The following is a 16770-nucleotide window of genomic DNA, read 5'->3' as shown; positions in this document are numbered from 1 at the left end:
CTCCTCAGAGGTCCTTCCCTGTAGGTGACATTCATCTGAAGGAGTAGCCGAAGCAACGGCGAACTGACAGGCGGCGAACAGTTAAATAATCATACTGAGACACCATGGCACAGGCGGTACAGAAACTGGTTGCTAGAGTACCATCTTTAGTTGGCGGTAAGATTGTTTTGTAAGCTTAGCAAACCTTTGGAAACATTTTAGCTAACTAGGAAGGGAGTGTGCTATCCTTTAGCAGATTTAGCGGTAGCTTCATCAGTGATGTCATGCGGCTAACTAACTTGCTAACAGCAAACACACATTCTCATCTGTAAAGTGCTCACTTAACATGTTGATAATATTGTTTTATTTTTTTTAGCTAACTGAATATTCAGTGAGAGTATTTTTGGTGTTTGTAATAATTATGTGATTGTTTTGTTTTGCAGCCGCTGTGAGCTACTCCAAGCCCCGGCTATCGACCTTCTGGTACTATGCCCGTGTGGAGCTGGTGCCACCGACCCCGGCTGAGGTCTCGAAGGCAGCGGCCGGAGTGTCCGACCTCGTCAAGGCTTTCCAGGCTGGCCGTGTGGGACAGACCACAGTCAGGGTGAGCACACTTCACCTCCACACACCCCCGGAGACTCTGCTATATTCAGCTCTGACGTTTCTTTAGTTTAGCCATTCGAGTTATTTTCATCATATGTGCAGGTATCAAAATAGAATACCTCTTCTCTCTCAAGTGTTTTCAGTGTCAATAATATGGAATATGCAATATGGAAAGTTTGTAAAAAAAAATATCAGCACTCTGATATCTGCAATAAAATCAGGTGCACCTTGTGGGGGGACTCCAATGAGATTATTTTGGTTCTAGTTTGGGGTCACCAGGTCACATGACCTAGAAGCTTTTGAAGAAAATACTAAATTTAATAAAAATCAATGAAGACATCTCGTAATAAAATAAGGTGTATTTTGTGGAGGTCTCTGATTAAATTCTTTTGGTACCAGTTTGGGGTCACTAGGTCACATGACCTAGAAGCTATTAAGGAAATAATGACTTAATGATATTAGAATTAAAATAAAAATCAGTGAAGAGAGATCTTGGGATAAAATGAGGTCTACCTTGATGGGGTGTCCAGTGATAGTATTTTGATACTAGTTTGGGGTCACATGACCAAAAAGCTATTGAAGAAATACTGATTTAATAAAAAATATATATATTTGCAAATTAATTCACAATACTCAATTAATATCATCTTTTAATTCAACAATTAATAACAAAAAAAAGCGGTATGCGATGATGCATGGCATTTGTATATAAATTAGAATAACTGCGGTACGTAGCCAGGTAAGTAGCAAGTATCACTTTTCATTTGAACAGAAATTTTTCGACGGTCCCTAAAATATTTCTTCCAAATGTCTGTTGAATGTCTGAATATCAAACTAACCTCACCGCGGTAATATAGACAAATTTTGTATGAAGGTAATAACAGTGTACTTGTAACAAGTAGATATAAATAAACCCAGTGAATATCTGAATGAATATACATCCAAATAAATGTAAACAGTGAATTATTTTAATATACAATTATATATCCAAAGGTCGATTATTTGTAAGGAGCAAATATGCATCCAAACATTCTTAGTTGAATATAAAGGCATTTCTAAGGTGCAAGACAGATAGCAGCAGTATGACAGTGCAAAATAAATGAGTGTAAAAGTGCAAACAGTGTCAGATTTAAAGAATTTGTACATGTAATGCTTTGAATAGGTGTTTGAGTAGTTTATGAGGACATAACGTTAATACAACATTGTCGGTTATATACCAGTAAACTGGTGACCTGATCACGGGCACCCATTTATTGCCTGTGAGGAGCAATCTGGTCCGATCCCACAGAAAACTCATGCAGCACAAATTGCCAAAAAAAAAGTTAATGTTGCACCACAGCCCACCACACACAGGGCCCTGCAGGAAAAGAACCCAATGCTGCCCAGCCAGCCTCCAAGCTCCCCAGAGCCCAACCTGATTGAGCTCCAGGTAAACAAATCCTTCACTTACGTCCCGGTGGCAGACAACACAGGACACCCCTTAAGGTCTTATGGAATCATACTCTAAGGGGCCAGAGCTGCCCCGGTGGCACAAGGGGAACCTATGCAATTTTGGCCTTTAAGTTTTTATGTTGTAATGTTCTGGCTGATTAATGTAAGTTTAAATGTCATTCAGAAAACGAGAGGAGGTTGTGGAAATATTTCATAGGTTTTAGAAAGTCCTTAAAGGCCCTTTTTGTTAACAATAAAACCCAAGTCATTTTCATTCCGTAATGAGAAAGGTTAAACAAGTTACACCCTCTGTGGAAGGCAGGCCATTCCTGTAAAATTCAGTCCTGTGTTTGGGTATTTAAACAGAAATTTTTTTTTATATTGTTCGGTGTTGGTGATGTGATATAAATCTGTATTCAGCTTATATTTTACCTGAAAGAATCACAATAAACATCTAATCAATTTAATGGTCAAATCAAATCTTTATAAAAGTATCTTTTCATGAATATATGTATAACAAAAGTGACTACAACCTTTACATTTTACCAATTACTTTAATATATTGTCAAGGGACAATACTATAGAAATGAAAATTGGATATACTTTAGAGTAGTCAATGTGCAGCTTGTATAGCAGTACAGATTTATTGTCATCTAACAATAACTCAACATGCAGACTTTATTGTCTAAATAACTGGCAACAAAAAATGAGTGCATCCTAAATGTGAACATTTCAAAACTGTCCCCGAAGTGTTAACAATGGTGCTCACACAAAATATTATCAAGCATGGCCTTAATTCTCCTGGGCATAGAATTCATTAGAGCTGCACATGTTGGTTGCAGCATATCGATATCACGGAGCTGATGGGGTGTTTGACAGGTGGCACATTGCTACCTTTCGCTTGAGGATGCCCTACAAGTGCTCAATAGGGTTCAGATTTGTAGAGATACTTGGCCACTGTAAAACACATGAATATAATAAGATATGTGACTTTGCATGGTTTAAGATGTACAGCTGTTATCCGTTAGGGTGAACTCACTTTTGTTGCCAGCTATTTTTAGAGGACAGTAAATCTATACAAGCTGCACATCGACTACTCTTTTGAGAAGATGTACTAGAATATTTGCTAAAATTAGAGGGTGTAAATATGATATATTGATGTTTGTATATACAAATATGCATGTTACTGTGGAGACAAGCGCTCAGTAGCAATTTGCTTATTGACTGGATTAAAGGCATTTTAGCCACAAGGTTAACAATCTACCTTGTTTCAACAGGATGCCTTGAGGAACGGTCTGGTCGCCACAGAGGTTCTGATGTGGTTCTACATTGGCGAGATAATTGGAAAAGGAGGCATTGTGGGATATGATGTGTAAATGTGGACTGTCCTTGTTGCTTGTTTTCATTATGTCTAAGCTCTTTGTTTCCAGTTTGAACTTCTTGGAATCCAGGAACTAACTAAATAAATATGTATTGTTCAAAAAAATGTATGTCTCAGTACAATCAGTTTTTATAATATAAAGCTTTTTATTTAGGCAATAAAAAAACATCGATTAAATATACAGGCATACAGTCATGTTCAAAAGATAGTACCCCTTCCTTTAATTGTGTTATTGTTTAAAAACATATCTGATCATAGTTGGTCTTGGTATTAGGCAAATACAAATTTTTGTTAAATAATTGCACAGTGAAAGTTGTTTGTGTGAGGTCCAATTTATGGTTATGCTATGATGGACATTTCCTCACGCTCCCGACTTTCCGACACGCTTTGCACAACGTTTCCTAGATACGTGTGGAACTCCTGACGCACTCCTTCAGGGTCCTCCTCTAGGTTTGAATGAATTAAATGTAGCTTGTTGAACTGAGGTGCTGCAGAGAGAAAACAAAAAAACAATGTACAGATTTCTAAGACTTGCATGGATAAGTACATAAAGCTGTGGTACACAAAGCTGAATTGTGATTGGTGAACAAATATCAAATTGTGTGGAATATTTTTAGTCTGCTTACTTTTCAGCCTTACCTAACTGAGGGCGTGATGTATCCGCTCCACTCCCAGGCTTGTGGTGTGCTATGAGCAGACACTGTCCTATCTGTAGGCTTTGAGAGGAGATGAATGTCGAGTGCCAGGTCTCTATTTCCTTAAGGTGACTTGGAATGTCAGGGTTAAATACAATGACCACTCCATTTGAGTCTTTCAAAAAAGCTGGCCAGCAAGTTTCAAACCTATAATGAAGTGATTGCAGACAGATCAAAGCCAAACATACACACATACCATATTAAGACTTTTTAGAAAAATATGTATTTTTTTTCCCCCAGTTAGGAAGCTGGTATCTGACAGATGGGATTAAGGAACCTTGCTCAAGTGTGCAAAGGTGGTAGCTTGGTGGTGACCTTACTGTACAGCCCCCACTGCCCATATGCTACATGAATCCTTATACATATGGTAAATAAATTTGAACTGTGATACAGTATCCATCTTTACTTGACTAATGATACTAACATTATATATACTAATCAAATTTCATGGTTGTCTTAGAGAGATTTTATGTAAAAATTTTTTTATAAAACTCAAAATTGTACCACAGGAAAAATTTATCTTCACTTATGTACATACTGTATGAGTGAATTTTAAGCAACCAGTCATGATTTATACAGTTGTTACAGCACATGCCATATGTACACTAGAACAACTTTCAGTTTTAGACATTACACTCAATATATGGCCAAAAGACTCGTGAACACCTGACTATTGCCACAAAGTTAAACAGCACATAATGCATGATTTGATCAGAAAATCACATTACGTTTCATAGTGCGATTTAAACTGCAGTAAATAGCTAATTAAATTAACCCTTTTGTATTCAAAAAATGTTTTTCTATTTATCTTGGTTAACAGCAAATAATGCCAAAAATGATTAAGAGAATGTCTGCCAATATTTGTTTATCAAATTATATATGTAAAAAAAAATTATACTCTAAAGATTATGCAATAATTACCTGTAATAATTTGCAGCTTTTGTGAATAAATAATTCCACAGGTCCATATTGTTTTTTTGTGTGTATGTGTGAATAATTGTGCAGCACTGTTATACATGTCCTTTGTATGTTGTACCATTTCCATTTTTTTCCAATTTCCTTAAACCAAGTGCTCTAATCTTGTTCCAGCATAAAAATTCCCTTCTGATTAAAACAAGCTCCATTAGAGAAATGGTTTGCTAAAATTGATGACAAATAATGAGCAATGCCCTGATTTTAACTTTCAACAGTGAACACTTTCAGGAGGAAGTAAACACCTACACAATTTAAGTCTCATGACAGTACATCAGTGCCTCACTTCAGTTATTCTCTTGTTGCTAAATGAGCACAAAGCCCCAAATAATAATGCAAACCACCTTTGTATAAGAAGAGAGGATGTCAGGATCAAACTTGTGTTGAGTATTGGTCTGATAAACACAATTGTGATATTTAACTGTAATAAAAAAAATGGATGGTTACCTCACACTGAACATAAAGCGTACAATATTATACGAAGGGTGTTCAAGTCAAAACGGGACTTTTGATTGCATCGAATAACTGAACGGTTATGACAGTAAAAACTAACTTTATTTCTCTACATAACACCGCACTCTTGCACATTAAAGGAATTTGGCTGGGAATTATCGCGACAACGACTGTACAATCCAAGTCATTTTCACATGTCTGGGGCATTAAAGGTGTTCATGGGAAATAGGAAGTCTGATCATGGTGCCGGCATACTGAGAAAAACTTACTTTGATGGTATCCAAGCATTAGTCAAAATGCATTAGTGTCGCAAGGGAATATTTTATTCCGCACAATAAAAAAAGTAGTTTTTCTTTTGGCACAGACATTTATTCCTGAAAATTCACAAGCCTGACATAATTTATATCATCTTTGTAGTCATGGGATATACTGTAATCTCCTGCATAAAGCTTTTACATCTAGGCCTTTGAATTGTTTGAGGAGAAACCAATGTACACTCACTTAAAATCTCCAGCACAATCCCACAGCTCCACTTCACAGGCACTGTCTTTGGTGGCACTTCTCAGATTCTGAGACTCAAACTCCAGTATCCTTGCAAACACCATGTCAGAAAAATTTAGTAAGGAAAGCATAAAAAATTTCTTCATTTACCATGTAATGCTATTAACCATGGATTCCAGTGTACTGACCTGACTCCCTGTGTCGGTCTGTAATCACTTCCTATAGTCTCCATGGTGTCAGAGAGAAAATTTCCCAGAACTGTTTTCCCACACTGTTAATATTATTAACATTTATTTTAACGCCAGTGTTTGTTTTAAAAATCACTGCGAACGATATAATAACCAAATCCATACTCACCTCACTTGGTCCAATTAAAAGAATTTTGACTTTTAAATTTTTACCTTTTACCATTTTCTGAAACTAGGATTATAACACGCTAGGCAAAGCTAAGCTAGGCGACAAACTGATTTCAAGCCAACAGGCTAAATTACTACCAAATTTCTTTAGGTGTTACAAGAGTTTATTAGAATAAATATGACGGAATGGACATATTATTACATTTAAATTATTATATTGCGCAATGTAACAGTTGAATCGACACACGGGTATCAGAAACAGAAACGCACGAAGGCCTGATATAAACATCTCGTTGTCATGACGCTGCAGCCCGTCTGCTGTGAAAAGTCTTATATTTCGCATTCGCAGATTCGCGGATAGACACTACCTGCAGATACACTGTCCACCGTTTTAACCATTAAATTAGTTTCCTCTAATTGATTTTAAATCTTAGCTTTATACCCCCCCCCCTCCCCACAAAATGCAATTTATTGTACGTAAATTTTACGATAGGGGTTATTAATACTATAAAGTACCTTTGGTGTTCTCATTCGAATCACCTAGTTATCATGAATGCTGTAAACTGCAAAATAATTTTAGTAAAAATAAATAAATAAATAAACTTCTGAGATTTTAGTAAATCTAAATGACCAAACATTTAGACACAATTAAACATCTCTTGAAATGTGTTTTAATCCTTTTCTTTGACTGGGTATGTGATTTTGTAATGTCTGACATGCTGCCCTGCTAACTTCACTGTGTGTGTGCACCGTGTGAATAAATTTCACTTTTAATATGTTTTTATTGTAAACATATTTCTTTGTAATAATAATAATAATATTAAAAACATTTTGTACAAGTAGGCGACAGTGACAGTGGTTAGCACTGTCGCCTTGCACCTTCAGGGTCAGTGTGCATAGAGTTAGCATGTTCTCCTTAGTGTGTTCCTCCCACAGTTCAAAGACATGCAGATTAGGTTAATTGGCATTCCCAAATTGCCCTTAGTTTTTGAATGAGCATGCGAGTGTATGCGTGTGCCCAGAGATGGTTCGGCACCCTGTCCATGGTGTACCCTGCCTTATGCCCTCAAGTCTCCTGGGATAGGCTCCAGGCCCTCATGTCCTTGGAGACAGGATAAGTGGTATAGAAGAGTTATTAATTTTGTACTTATCCCTGAAGTTGATGTCCACCCTGTTATTTTGGGGTAACTGCCCCTGTGAGAAACGGGCCAGTATTTAAAGATATTTGGATACTTTGTAGAAGGATATTTATACAACTATAAATTATATTATTCACTTATAGTGTTATAATAATGAGGTTTGATGGGACGTAATAAAAAAGCTAAGTCTATAAAGTTTGAATCTATCTAGTGATTAAATTAATATTCAGAATATTTGTTTCTGTAAAGCTGTGTTGTGAAAATGTCCATTGGTAAAAGATTTATATAGAATGTAATATATTATAATTAAAATGAATTGCATTAACCCAATTCCAGTCATTTTAGCCATCTCCTTAGTTGTTCTCCTTGCTTCATGTTAAATAATATAGCCCTTCTGAAACACAGTAACAGCTTTTTCACGACCACAGGCTACATTCTCTGACATGTTTTTTCAAAAAACGAGAAGCTACTCACTGCATCAGTTGAAAAGATTTAAAAAATAAAATAATTCTTACCTGATGAAACATATTAAACACTGCAGTAATTATCATGTCGAAGGCATTTAGGTTTTTTAATTCAAACTGTGACTTTTTTTAGTCAGGCTGTGTAATATAAGTAATAATGAGGAGTTAAATGATAATGAAGGGAGTGTGGAGGAGTCAGCTTTAATCATCAGGAAGTCAGAGGTAATGGGTATGTGCTGTGGGTGCTGGGTAGGTCATATAACTTACTACCTTGAAATGAAATATTTGATCCCTGCTACCACTGGGTTGCCACCGTTGGAACCTTGGGCAAGGTCTTTAATCCTGTGCCCTTACAGAAACCACTCCACCACTGCCAGTCTTAAAGCCCGGATGTTAAAGTTGGAGGTGTGGGTGTCCACTGCTATAGAAACAACACATCCTGTCACCTGGTGTGCTCAACACACTTTATCCTGGTCAGGAATGAGATGAGTTTAGTTTTAATTTATCCTAACACAGAGTTTGTTAGGTAGGTCACATAGCAATGTATATACAGTAGACTAAAATGTGCATCATTGTTTTTCTAATCAGGTGGGCGTATTAAATGTATCAAGTGCCCTTTATATTTTTTCTTCTTGCCCGCCAGACAGCCTCATGCCATAGGTTTTTGCTGCTCACCTTTATTTAGGGCACGGCAGTCATGCCAGGACATACAACAATCTCGAAGAAATATGTTGAGGAACCCATGCCACTAAGGCTGTTTTGACAGCAAAGGGAGGTCCAACCTACCCGGTACCCAGTATATCAGTACTGAGTTGCTATTAAAGTGCTATTTGAGTGTATGTCCCTATTGCTGTTCACCAAAAGAGGGCGTAACTGCAAGCTTTTGTTGGGAATGAGCATAAACAGGAACATATTCTTTCCCAGAATACGTACAATAAACTAGTCAAAATAGAAACATTAATTTTGTCCCATGAAATAAATCAATTAATAGTTTTTTTGTGTACAGCAGTAAACCATATGACTGTACATAGTATAAGCATATATGTAGTAAATCAAGGAGAGAAGTTATGCTTATCCTGAATAACCACCTCTACATTTTGCCAGGAATTTCCCCTTTTATGGCTGTTCTTTCTCATATTTAGTTCCAACAATCCCACTGCTAAACCTTTAGAAGAGACAGAACATTAAATCCAGGTGAAAACCTGAACAGCCAGTTTAAACAGGGTTGTGCATGTTGTTCCATATCTGATCGCTTCTCATATTCCTATCCACACAGATATTTCTGTATTTTTTATTATTTTTTACTTGATTGCCAAATTATTAGTGCCAACTGTATTTAAACTGTAGGATCTACTATAAGCATATGCAAACCTTTACAACAAGTTACTAAGAAAGTCTGCAGCTGCAGTAATTGTCCAGAAAACATTATTTTAACTTGAGAGGTTTGTCATCCTGGTACTGATTTTCTGAAACACTAAAGGAAGGGGTTGGGAGCATGTTTCCTTCCTAAAGTTCACCAGTGCAGCTGTAAATGCAAGAACAGCTAGTGGCAAGAAGCCAGATCTAGAGAATTTGTGTGTACTGCCTTAGTTTAAAAAAGATTTAGCTGTATAGAAAAAGAAAACATCTAGGTTTTTATGTAATTTTACATACTCCGAAAACTAAGTTTACATCCGGCATACTAATTATGTATTTAACTGGATTATGAGATAAATTGCTGTTAGCCATGGTAGTCTTAGATTAAATGTTCCAGTGGAAAAAAACTTGAGGTTGTTATAGCACATCACTTTAATAATAGCACTTGGATATAAGATACAAACACACATTTATCTGTTAAAAAATTAATTGGAAAATCAAGAAGTAATTTGTAATAAAAAAAACAAGCTGTTATCGCAAAATGAACAATGGCAATTGATGCTTGGATAAATATACGGCTTAGTATTTAAAATGATAATAATTAAAAAATACAAAAATATTTTTTTGTTATTTGGGGGATAGGTATAAATGAAATGCTGCAATTCGCAAATTAATTTCTTTTTTCTTTTTTGTTATTTTTTAAGTAAAATGCAGTGGTTTTAGTGATAACTGGAAAAATATAAAACACAATGGTGTAAAAAAAAACATATTCTCTGAAATTTCTTTTTAAAAAGTCATTAAATTCTTCATTTTAGCTGGCAGATTTTAACCGATGTTCCAACTCCAAACCCAGGATATAGAGGTTCGGTAAAGTTGGTCTCAAAGCGATGGAGGCAAGTCATGGTCTCGGCGATGCTGTAGAAGGCCAGTACCCCTGCAGTGTGGTCTAGGTAGACGCCTATCCTTGGAGAATGTGGTGCGCTGATGGGTTTGTCCACCCGGTTATGCCAGGCAGAATAGCCCGTGTCAGAGCAGAGGAGACTCCAGGATTTATCGTTGTACCCTAGCAGGCAAAGGGGACCCTTGCCTTTACGGCTTATGCCCCGGTAGGCCACTCCAACAGAGAATTCACCGTTCCACTCGATCTCCCAGTAGTAGCGGCCACCAGATAGAGCCTCGCGGCACAGCACCTGAGCAAAGGTGTCAAACCGCTCTGGAGTATCAGAGTAGGGCTGCAGGTTGCGGGTTCGAGTCACCTTCTTGTTGCCTTCTGACAGATAGAGCTCTTTATAGGCTGTGTTGGAATCTAGACGGAGCTGACAGAAGTCTACAAGCAAGGAAAGGGTTGTTTGATTACTTTCAGTAAATCAGATAATATTGGTATCTATACCACATAGGACTTTTCTTTAGTACTTTTCTCTAAGCATGAACATGATGCATAAGAGCTACACAATTCAAGTGAACCTGCTGAATGATTAGATATGCTACTTACATTTTAAGAACTCAGACCGGCTCCTGGGGTGTGAAGGAGGAGGAGCACTGTCCACAGTTTGGATTTCTTTGACTAGATACAGAAATAATATATATTTATAAAAAGTATAATTATGTTCAATTTAGTTTTATGTAGCTTTTCGATACTGCATTTTCTTTGAATGGTTTTTCTAATGCCTTACCTCGGCTGCTTTTCTCTCGGACACTGCGGTTCACGAGTGTGTAAACAGGTACTTCATTCACTGCAAGGCACCAGGAAAGTACACATCAAGAGCAAGTCATTTGTTTGTTAAACATCAACTTCATTAAGAAGCTATGCTCACAAAGCTGACTAATCAGCAGTCCTGTGTCATTACATAACACATCCTGGACACACAAAAGGATGTTAATCACCCAATCAGAGATGTTCCTTTTGTGTACTACACTTTAGTCACGATTCAAAGTACTATTGACTTTTTCAGCTCAGTCACATGACTCTACTTTATTGAGTTTGTGGCAGGTCATGGTCATGTGCAATGTGTAGCTGGATTAAAAAATTCCTCACACTAGGAGTTGACAGGTGTTGGAAATGTAAACTATTTAACCCTTAGAAGGCCATAGAAACGTAGAATAGAACCAGCAGTAAAATAGCTATAGAGTGTAAACTAACGTGCTCAGCAGTGAACTCAGGCAAAAACCTGTTTAACTGAGTTTTTTTTTTGTTTGTTTAATGGTACCTGATTTTGAGACCTTCATCAGTTCCTCTCTACCCAGTTCTTCAAGTTTTTCTTTAATCTCTGCGACAGCTTTCCTGGCGGCGCTGAATGAAAAGTCTGGGTTTAAAGACACTTTTGGAATGAAGCCATCATCAGTTGGTGTGCAGAGATAGTTGAAATTCTGTTAAAGAAGAAGAAGAGAAAAAAAAGTGATATAACTGTGTACATGTCATACGTTTTTTTTTTTTTTTCCTTTATAAACCCCTTGGAGTAATGCATTTTTGTTAGATTTCACTTTTCGAATGGTTGCATGAGAAAATTATTGTGTTGTTTTTTAAATTTGACATAAGCTGTTGGCAATCAGGAGATGGCCATACTCCCGTTCAATTCAGAAAGCTTCCTGTTTGGACTAGCATTGCCGTATTCCACCCTAAACCAGCAGTGGAGGCGGTTTTGAAGGGTGGGGATGTATTTGTTTGAATTTTGTGTGTCAAAGCAGCTAGCCTGAGCTAACTTCTGAAATCACTGAGGCACATTTAAAAGACTCCAACCAGTGATGTTTTTTTTTTTCTGTCTACCTGTAAGAAATGGATGTGGTCCTCTGTACTGTAGAGCTGCTTTAAGCCAGTCTCCTTCTTCTTCAGTTCATCAATCTCCTGCTCCAAGCGCTCCATCAGTCCTTCAGCCTGGCTAAATGCAGCTCTCTCGTTGATATTGATCAGCTTGGTGACCTCCGACCTCATCCTCTCGATGGAAGTGATCATCTCATCGAACATCTTCTTGCTCTCTGCCATGGCCCTTTGAGCCGAGCTCTGAGACATATACACAACGCGAACGTTAGTAAACACATCCAACCACTGACTAATCACTTTGTTCCAGACAGTACAATAACTTTCTTTTAGTTTTCTTTGTTTTAACTTCCATGACCTTACTTACAGTATCAGGACAAAAGGTACACACATGTATTAACAGCTGGTTTCCACTTTATCAGACAAAAGGACAAATACACCCAGGCTTCAAGGTTTATTTGTGTTCCCGTGCATGAGGTCGTTATAGAGTTACTAAAGAGATAAGGGTTCTACCCTGGGTCACTGCCACATAATATGGCTTTCAGCTTTTTGGGCTGCTCTGATTATGTTACAGGTTGCTTTTGATTGGGAAAAACAGGGGCCATTCTGGAGGAATGCATTGAAACGGTGACCTACCTTCAGCGAGTCAACAGCCGTCTTCAGTTCCTCCAGCTCTTTGGTCCTCTGCTGACATTTTTGTTTGATCTCAGCTTGGGACACTCCAAGAAGTTTCTGTCAGACAGAAAAAAACAAAAATAAACACGTGACATTCAGTGAGTTTATTATATATATATATATATATATATATATATATTTTTTTTTTTTTTAAGTCAATTAAAAAAATACAATTGTACTTGGGAAAAGGAAACCATTCTTTTTAATAGCACATACATGCATTTAAACCTCAAACTTATAATGTGTACCAATCGACTAATAAATAAATTAGTTAATAAAACCCTATCTCAGAAGTATCTTCTGTACATTCATTTTTTGTATTTGGCAAGGTGGAAATCTTCACACGGTGTGTCATTGTGGCTCATTAGTAATAGTCTTATTAAGAGATATCTGCACCTCTGCCTAAGGAGACAGAGGAAAGAAAAAAGGAGCGCGGGAATGCCAGCCACGCCAGGAATGTGAAACTAGCCGCTCCCGCCTTCTGTAGGAGCGTTTCAAGGTGCACATGCCCTGGCCCCTTGGAGAATGAAGAGGGGGCTTTGGTGCGCCATTTCAGTGAGCCCACAGGACCATTCTTCAAGATAAGCTTGATGGAATGTGGGGAATCTGGGAAGGGGGTGAATAAAGGGAGTGTGTGGTGTGTGTCTCTGTTTGTGTGAGAGCCTGAGAGGCTGATGAAAAATAGAGGGGGGTCTTAAATCTGCGATAAGGTCCTTCTGGATTCAACAGAGTAAACAAACCGCTCTCAGTTAGTACCTGCTGGTTCCCGCTCTGGCAGCGGATCACAAGGTTTATGAGAACAGTGCTGGACCTATCGCCAAGCTTTGATAATGTTCTTATGGAGACAAACAAAAACATATCAAATACTGTCAGCTTTTATCTGAAAAATCCCTGCTGTCAGTTGTCCCGTATTTCCAGGAAAGGGGAAAGCATTTGAAGGACGTCTATTTATAGTTTTTAATCTTGTCTTTCCACTTGCCCGCAGGTACTGGCTGTTGCAAGCGTTCATACAACCAAACCAGAAACAATGCCGTAAGGGTGCTGGACAACTTTAGTCATTTAAAAGCGATGAAATTCCAAAGGGGGGTCAGAGGGAGGTAGACATCTGCACATTCTCCCAATCATACGTGTCCACTTACTGACTCAGTCATGTCTTTAGTGGTTTAGCAGAAGGTCTGTCTCTCAATTCCTTTTACTGATAATGTAGGAGGCTAGGGGTGGAGGGGTTGGGTCAGTGAGCTTTGGCCTGATCTCCTCACACTCACATACCTTTATCTGTGGGATTTTGCTTGTCCCTTACACCACAAGTTATGGCCAAACCCTTTCCCACCCTTTTTTTTTCTTAGCTCCAAGAACATAAACAATTTTTCTTTGTTAAAATAAATGTGAGCTGTTTCCAGGGGGAAAAGCCCAATCAAAACATGCTTTTGGTCACCTTTGGCTAATTTGCTACAGAGACACTCCCAGTTTTGGGTTGACTGCCAGGGTGTGATTTTATTCATTTGGCCATAACTTTTGACCTACTAGTTAGCTCTACTAGTTAGTTTACCAATAACACATTTTTTTTTTAAGTGTTCATGTATGACATTTTTAGATAGCACAAAACGAATTTGAATGAAAGTCAAATACAAGATTTAAAATTAATGCTCACTAATGAATGGATAGTTTAATAGTTCTGCACACATCCATACACTAAAACTAAAACTATCTCAGTTTTAGTTTCTATCAGAGTCACAGAGTTTGATTTAAAAAATATATATATGCTTACCTGCTTCTCACTTCTCTCTGCCTCTGCTGACACAATATCATGACCCTTGTGCTCGCTGACGGTGCAGATAGCACAGATACACATCTGATCAGTACGACAAAAGAGCTCCAAACTCTTCTGGTGCTGCGGGCAGATCTTCCTGTCCAGGTTCCCAAGCTCATCCACCAGTTTGTGTCTCTTGAAAGTAGCAGACTCGTAGTGGGGCTGCAGGTGTTTCTCACAGTACGAGGCCAAGCAGTTGAGGCAGGACTTGACGGCTTTGAGTTTCTTTCCCGAGCAGAAGTCACAAGCCACGTCCGTCGGTCCAGCAAAACTCCCATTGGTTGGAGGCATCATGTTGAGGTTCAGGCCAGTCTTCTTGATCTTCTCAGCCACTTTCGAGAGGGTTGCATTGGGTCTGAGCACAGGTCTCTGTGTGAAAGTGATCCTGCACTGAGGACAGATGTAAATCCCAGTGTAGTCAGCCTCATTCCAGTAGCCACTAATGCAGTCCATACAGAAGCTGTGGCCACAGGGGATGGCCACTGGGTCTCTCAGGAGACTCGCGCACAGGTGGCAGCTGAAGTAATCTGGGGACACCGGCTCAGCCATGTTCACCTCACACATGCACGGATATGTTCACACAAACAAGATGCGTCCAAACACCTGTTTAAGTTAACAAGGAGTGTCTGTGAATGCGAGAGCAAGAGAGAGAGAGAGAGAGCACGCAGCAAAAGAGAAGAAGCCAGAGGTCTCGAACCTTGCAATCGGTGGGGCTGTAAAGCCAGCAGCTGCACACTCAACCAACTTGTTCTGGTGAATTCCTCTGGTTATTGATTGAAAGCAGGTAAAGCCCTCCCCTTCTTATGAAGAGATAGACAGCAGGAAAGAGAGCGTGAAAGCGCACTGCCTACCTTAGGGAAGCAATTCAAGTTAGGAGTGCCAGAGCCTTAAGAGAGACAGAGCATGAGAGGGTGGAGGGTGGGGTAAAGGAAAAATAGGGCAGGGCTATTGAGAATGAGTGAATTGTAGTCCAGAGTGTCCCAGGATGAAACTGAGAGCTATTTCGTAAAGACAGAAACATGCACTAGAGTGGGTTGTCGCTTTTCCTCTTTAGTTAAAATGAAGAGCAATATTTTAAATGTATACATACACCAAAAATTATTTTGGCGCAAATTCTATTGCTTTTAAAACATCCATAGGACTAAAATTATCAGAGCATAAATGACAAAACAAACAAGATTCTTGTTAATATAAGTTGATTCATTACAAATAATTGGGGTGTGACTGTACGTTATTAGTGAAAACTGGTCAATGAAGTAATGATATAATACTGTCTTATACATTGAGTCATATGTTGGAGTTAATCTGGTCGAACTAGTCTCACTGTGTAGTTGCTGTACGGGTGTGTTTACATCTCATTAAATAGTTTCTGTCTGTTTTTTTTTTTTTTTTTGTCACAGAGGAGTACAGCTCCACTCCCACGATTTCAGAACCTGTGACACTGATTCCAAAGGGTGGGACATTCAGCGACTAAAACTCCAGCCTACATTTTTAACCCCATATAATATAGAATAACATATAATATATTTTAATAAAAAGAGAATATGTTGCGATTTTGGGAGGCATACACTAGTTGTTCATTTAAATAGTATAAATTACATTTTTCATCCAGATCTATAAGTGTAATACATGTTTATATTAGATACAATGACATACAGGATTAAATGTGTAATTATAAAATGCTAGTCTATATTATGACTCTTAGATATGTAATAAATTTCAATCTGCTGTTTTAAATAGGGAAAATACATTATGGTTAATTAATGGCATTTGGAGTAAAAACATATCTTGTGATAAACTATAAGTCATAATGATGAAGGAAAATATGTAGATATGTGTAAGTCAGATTGCAGCATCTTAGAGTACAGTACATTCCCTGCATGTCATGGACACGCATTCCAGTCGTGTTTGTCAACCCTAATCACATTGCACGTCCACAAAGCACACATGATGCTTGTCCTGATCGTGCTGCAGTTGTGAAATAAACTCTCTGTCCAAATGTGTAGATAATTTTGAGGTTAGTTTCGGGCTTGATGGTTGCCAATTAATAGATGTCGCCCTCGCCCAGCAGTACAAGCTTTCAAGCTCCCTCCATCTGACACTTCCTTTTTGGAGGACAATTGATACCACTCTGTCTGCCTTTTCAGGGTTTGTGTAATCTTTCAGTGCTGTGTAACATGCCTGAGCCCAGCAGTTTCAA

The 16770-nt window shown here is 38.2% G+C and overlaps 3 protein-coding genes across 4 annotated transcripts; 1 reads left to right on the top strand and 2 right to left on the bottom strand.

The window, feature by feature from the left end:
* On the top strand, positions 1-3499 carry atp5l (ATP synthase, H+ transporting, mitochondrial F0 complex, subunit g). The gene is made up of 3 exons (XM_053485953.1): positions 1-156; positions 423-583; positions 3291-3499. Exons 1-3 carry the CDS (start codon positions 105-107, stop codon positions 3387-3389), a joined length of 312 nt encoding a protein of 103 aa, XP_053341928.1. The 5' UTR covers positions 1-104; the 3' UTR covers positions 3390-3499.
* Positions 3500-3520: 21 nt separating this feature from the next.
* Positions 3521-6675, bottom strand: ift22 (intraflagellar transport 22 homolog (Chlamydomonas)). 2 transcript variants are annotated; one of them, XM_053485951.1, is made up of 5 exons: positions 6373-6675; positions 6204-6286; positions 6016-6105; positions 4034-4236; positions 3521-3882 (listed from the first exon to the last, which is right to left on the bottom strand). In XM_053485951.1, exons 1-5 carry the CDS (start codon positions 6424-6426, stop codon positions 3734-3736), a joined length of 579 nt encoding a protein of 192 aa, XP_053341926.1. In that variant the 5' UTR covers positions 6427-6675; the 3' UTR covers positions 3521-3733. The 2 variants fall into 2 exon arrangements, with proteins under 2 accessions (XP_053341926.1, XP_053341927.1); XM_053485952.1 differs by having other exon boundaries at positions 6204-6241.
* A 3070-nt stretch (positions 6676-9745) lies between these two features.
* ftr82 (finTRIM family, member 82) lies at positions 9746-15457 on the bottom strand. Its single transcript, XM_053485788.1, has 8 exons — positions 15268-15457; positions 14529-15173; positions 12722-12817; positions 12095-12328; positions 11538-11697; positions 11004-11063; positions 10823-10894; positions 9746-10657 (listed from the first exon to the last, which is right to left on the bottom strand). The coding sequence occupies exons 2-8, from the start codon at positions 15132-15134 to the stop codon at positions 10137-10139; spliced, it is 1749 nt and encodes a 582-aa protein (XP_053341763.1). The 5' UTR covers positions 15135-15173; positions 15268-15457; the 3' UTR covers positions 9746-10136.
* Positions 15458-16770: the final 1313 nt, after the last annotated feature.

Source organism: Clarias gariepinus, chromosome 24 (assembly GCF_024256425.1).
Source record: "Clarias gariepinus isolate MV-2021 ecotype Netherlands chromosome 24, CGAR_prim_01v2, whole genome shotgun sequence".
In the NCBI taxonomy this organism is placed as follows: Eukaryota; Metazoa; Chordata; class Actinopteri; order Siluriformes; family Clariidae; genus Clarias; species Clarias gariepinus.
The sequence above is the reverse complement of the archived record's forward strand: the minus strand, read 5'-3'. Positions and strand labels throughout refer to the sequence as shown.

What these genes read in the sequence shown, in the direction of transcription:
- atp5l (XM_053485953.1), top strand. Translation starts at nt 105, where the DNA reads ATGGCACAGGCGGTACAGAAACTGGTTGCTAGAGTACCATCTTTAGTT. An exon ending in AGTACCATCTTTAGTTGGCG is followed by an intron (nt 157 to 422) that starts GTAAGATTGTTT and finishes TTTGTTTTGCAG; the next exon opens with CCGCTGTGAGCTACTCCAAG. An exon ending in TGGGACAGACCACAGTCAGG is followed by an intron (nt 584 to 3,290) that starts GTGAGCACACTT and finishes TTGTTTCAACAG; the next exon opens with GATGCCTTGAGGAACGGTCT.
- ift22 (XM_053485951.1), bottom strand. Translation starts at nt 6,426, where the DNA reads ATGGTAAAAGGTAAAAATTTAAAAGTCAAAATTCTTTTAATTGGACCA. An exon ending in TTTTAATTGGACCAAGTGAG is followed by an intron (nt 6,287 to 6,372) that starts GTGAGTATGGAT and finishes TAATATTAACAG; the next exon opens with TGTGGGAAAACAGTTCTGGG. An exon ending in TACATCACGCCCTCAGTTAG is followed by an intron (nt 3,883 to 4,033) that starts GTAAGGCTGAAA and finishes TTCTCTCTGCAG; the next exon opens with CACCTCAGTTCAACAAGCTA.
- ftr82 (XM_053485788.1), bottom strand. Translation starts at nt 15,134, where the DNA reads ATGTGTGAGGTGAACATGGCTGAGCCGGTGTCCCCAGATTACTTCAGC. An exon ending in ACCACATCCATTTCTTACAG is followed by an intron (nt 11,698 to 12,094) that starts GTAGACAGAAAA and finishes CTTCTTTAACAG; the next exon opens with AATTTCAACTATCTCTGCAC. An exon ending in CCGAGAGAAAAGCAGCCGAG is followed by an intron (nt 10,895 to 11,003) that starts GTAAGGCATTAG and finishes TTCTGTATCTAG; the next exon opens with TCAAAGAAATCCAAACTGTG.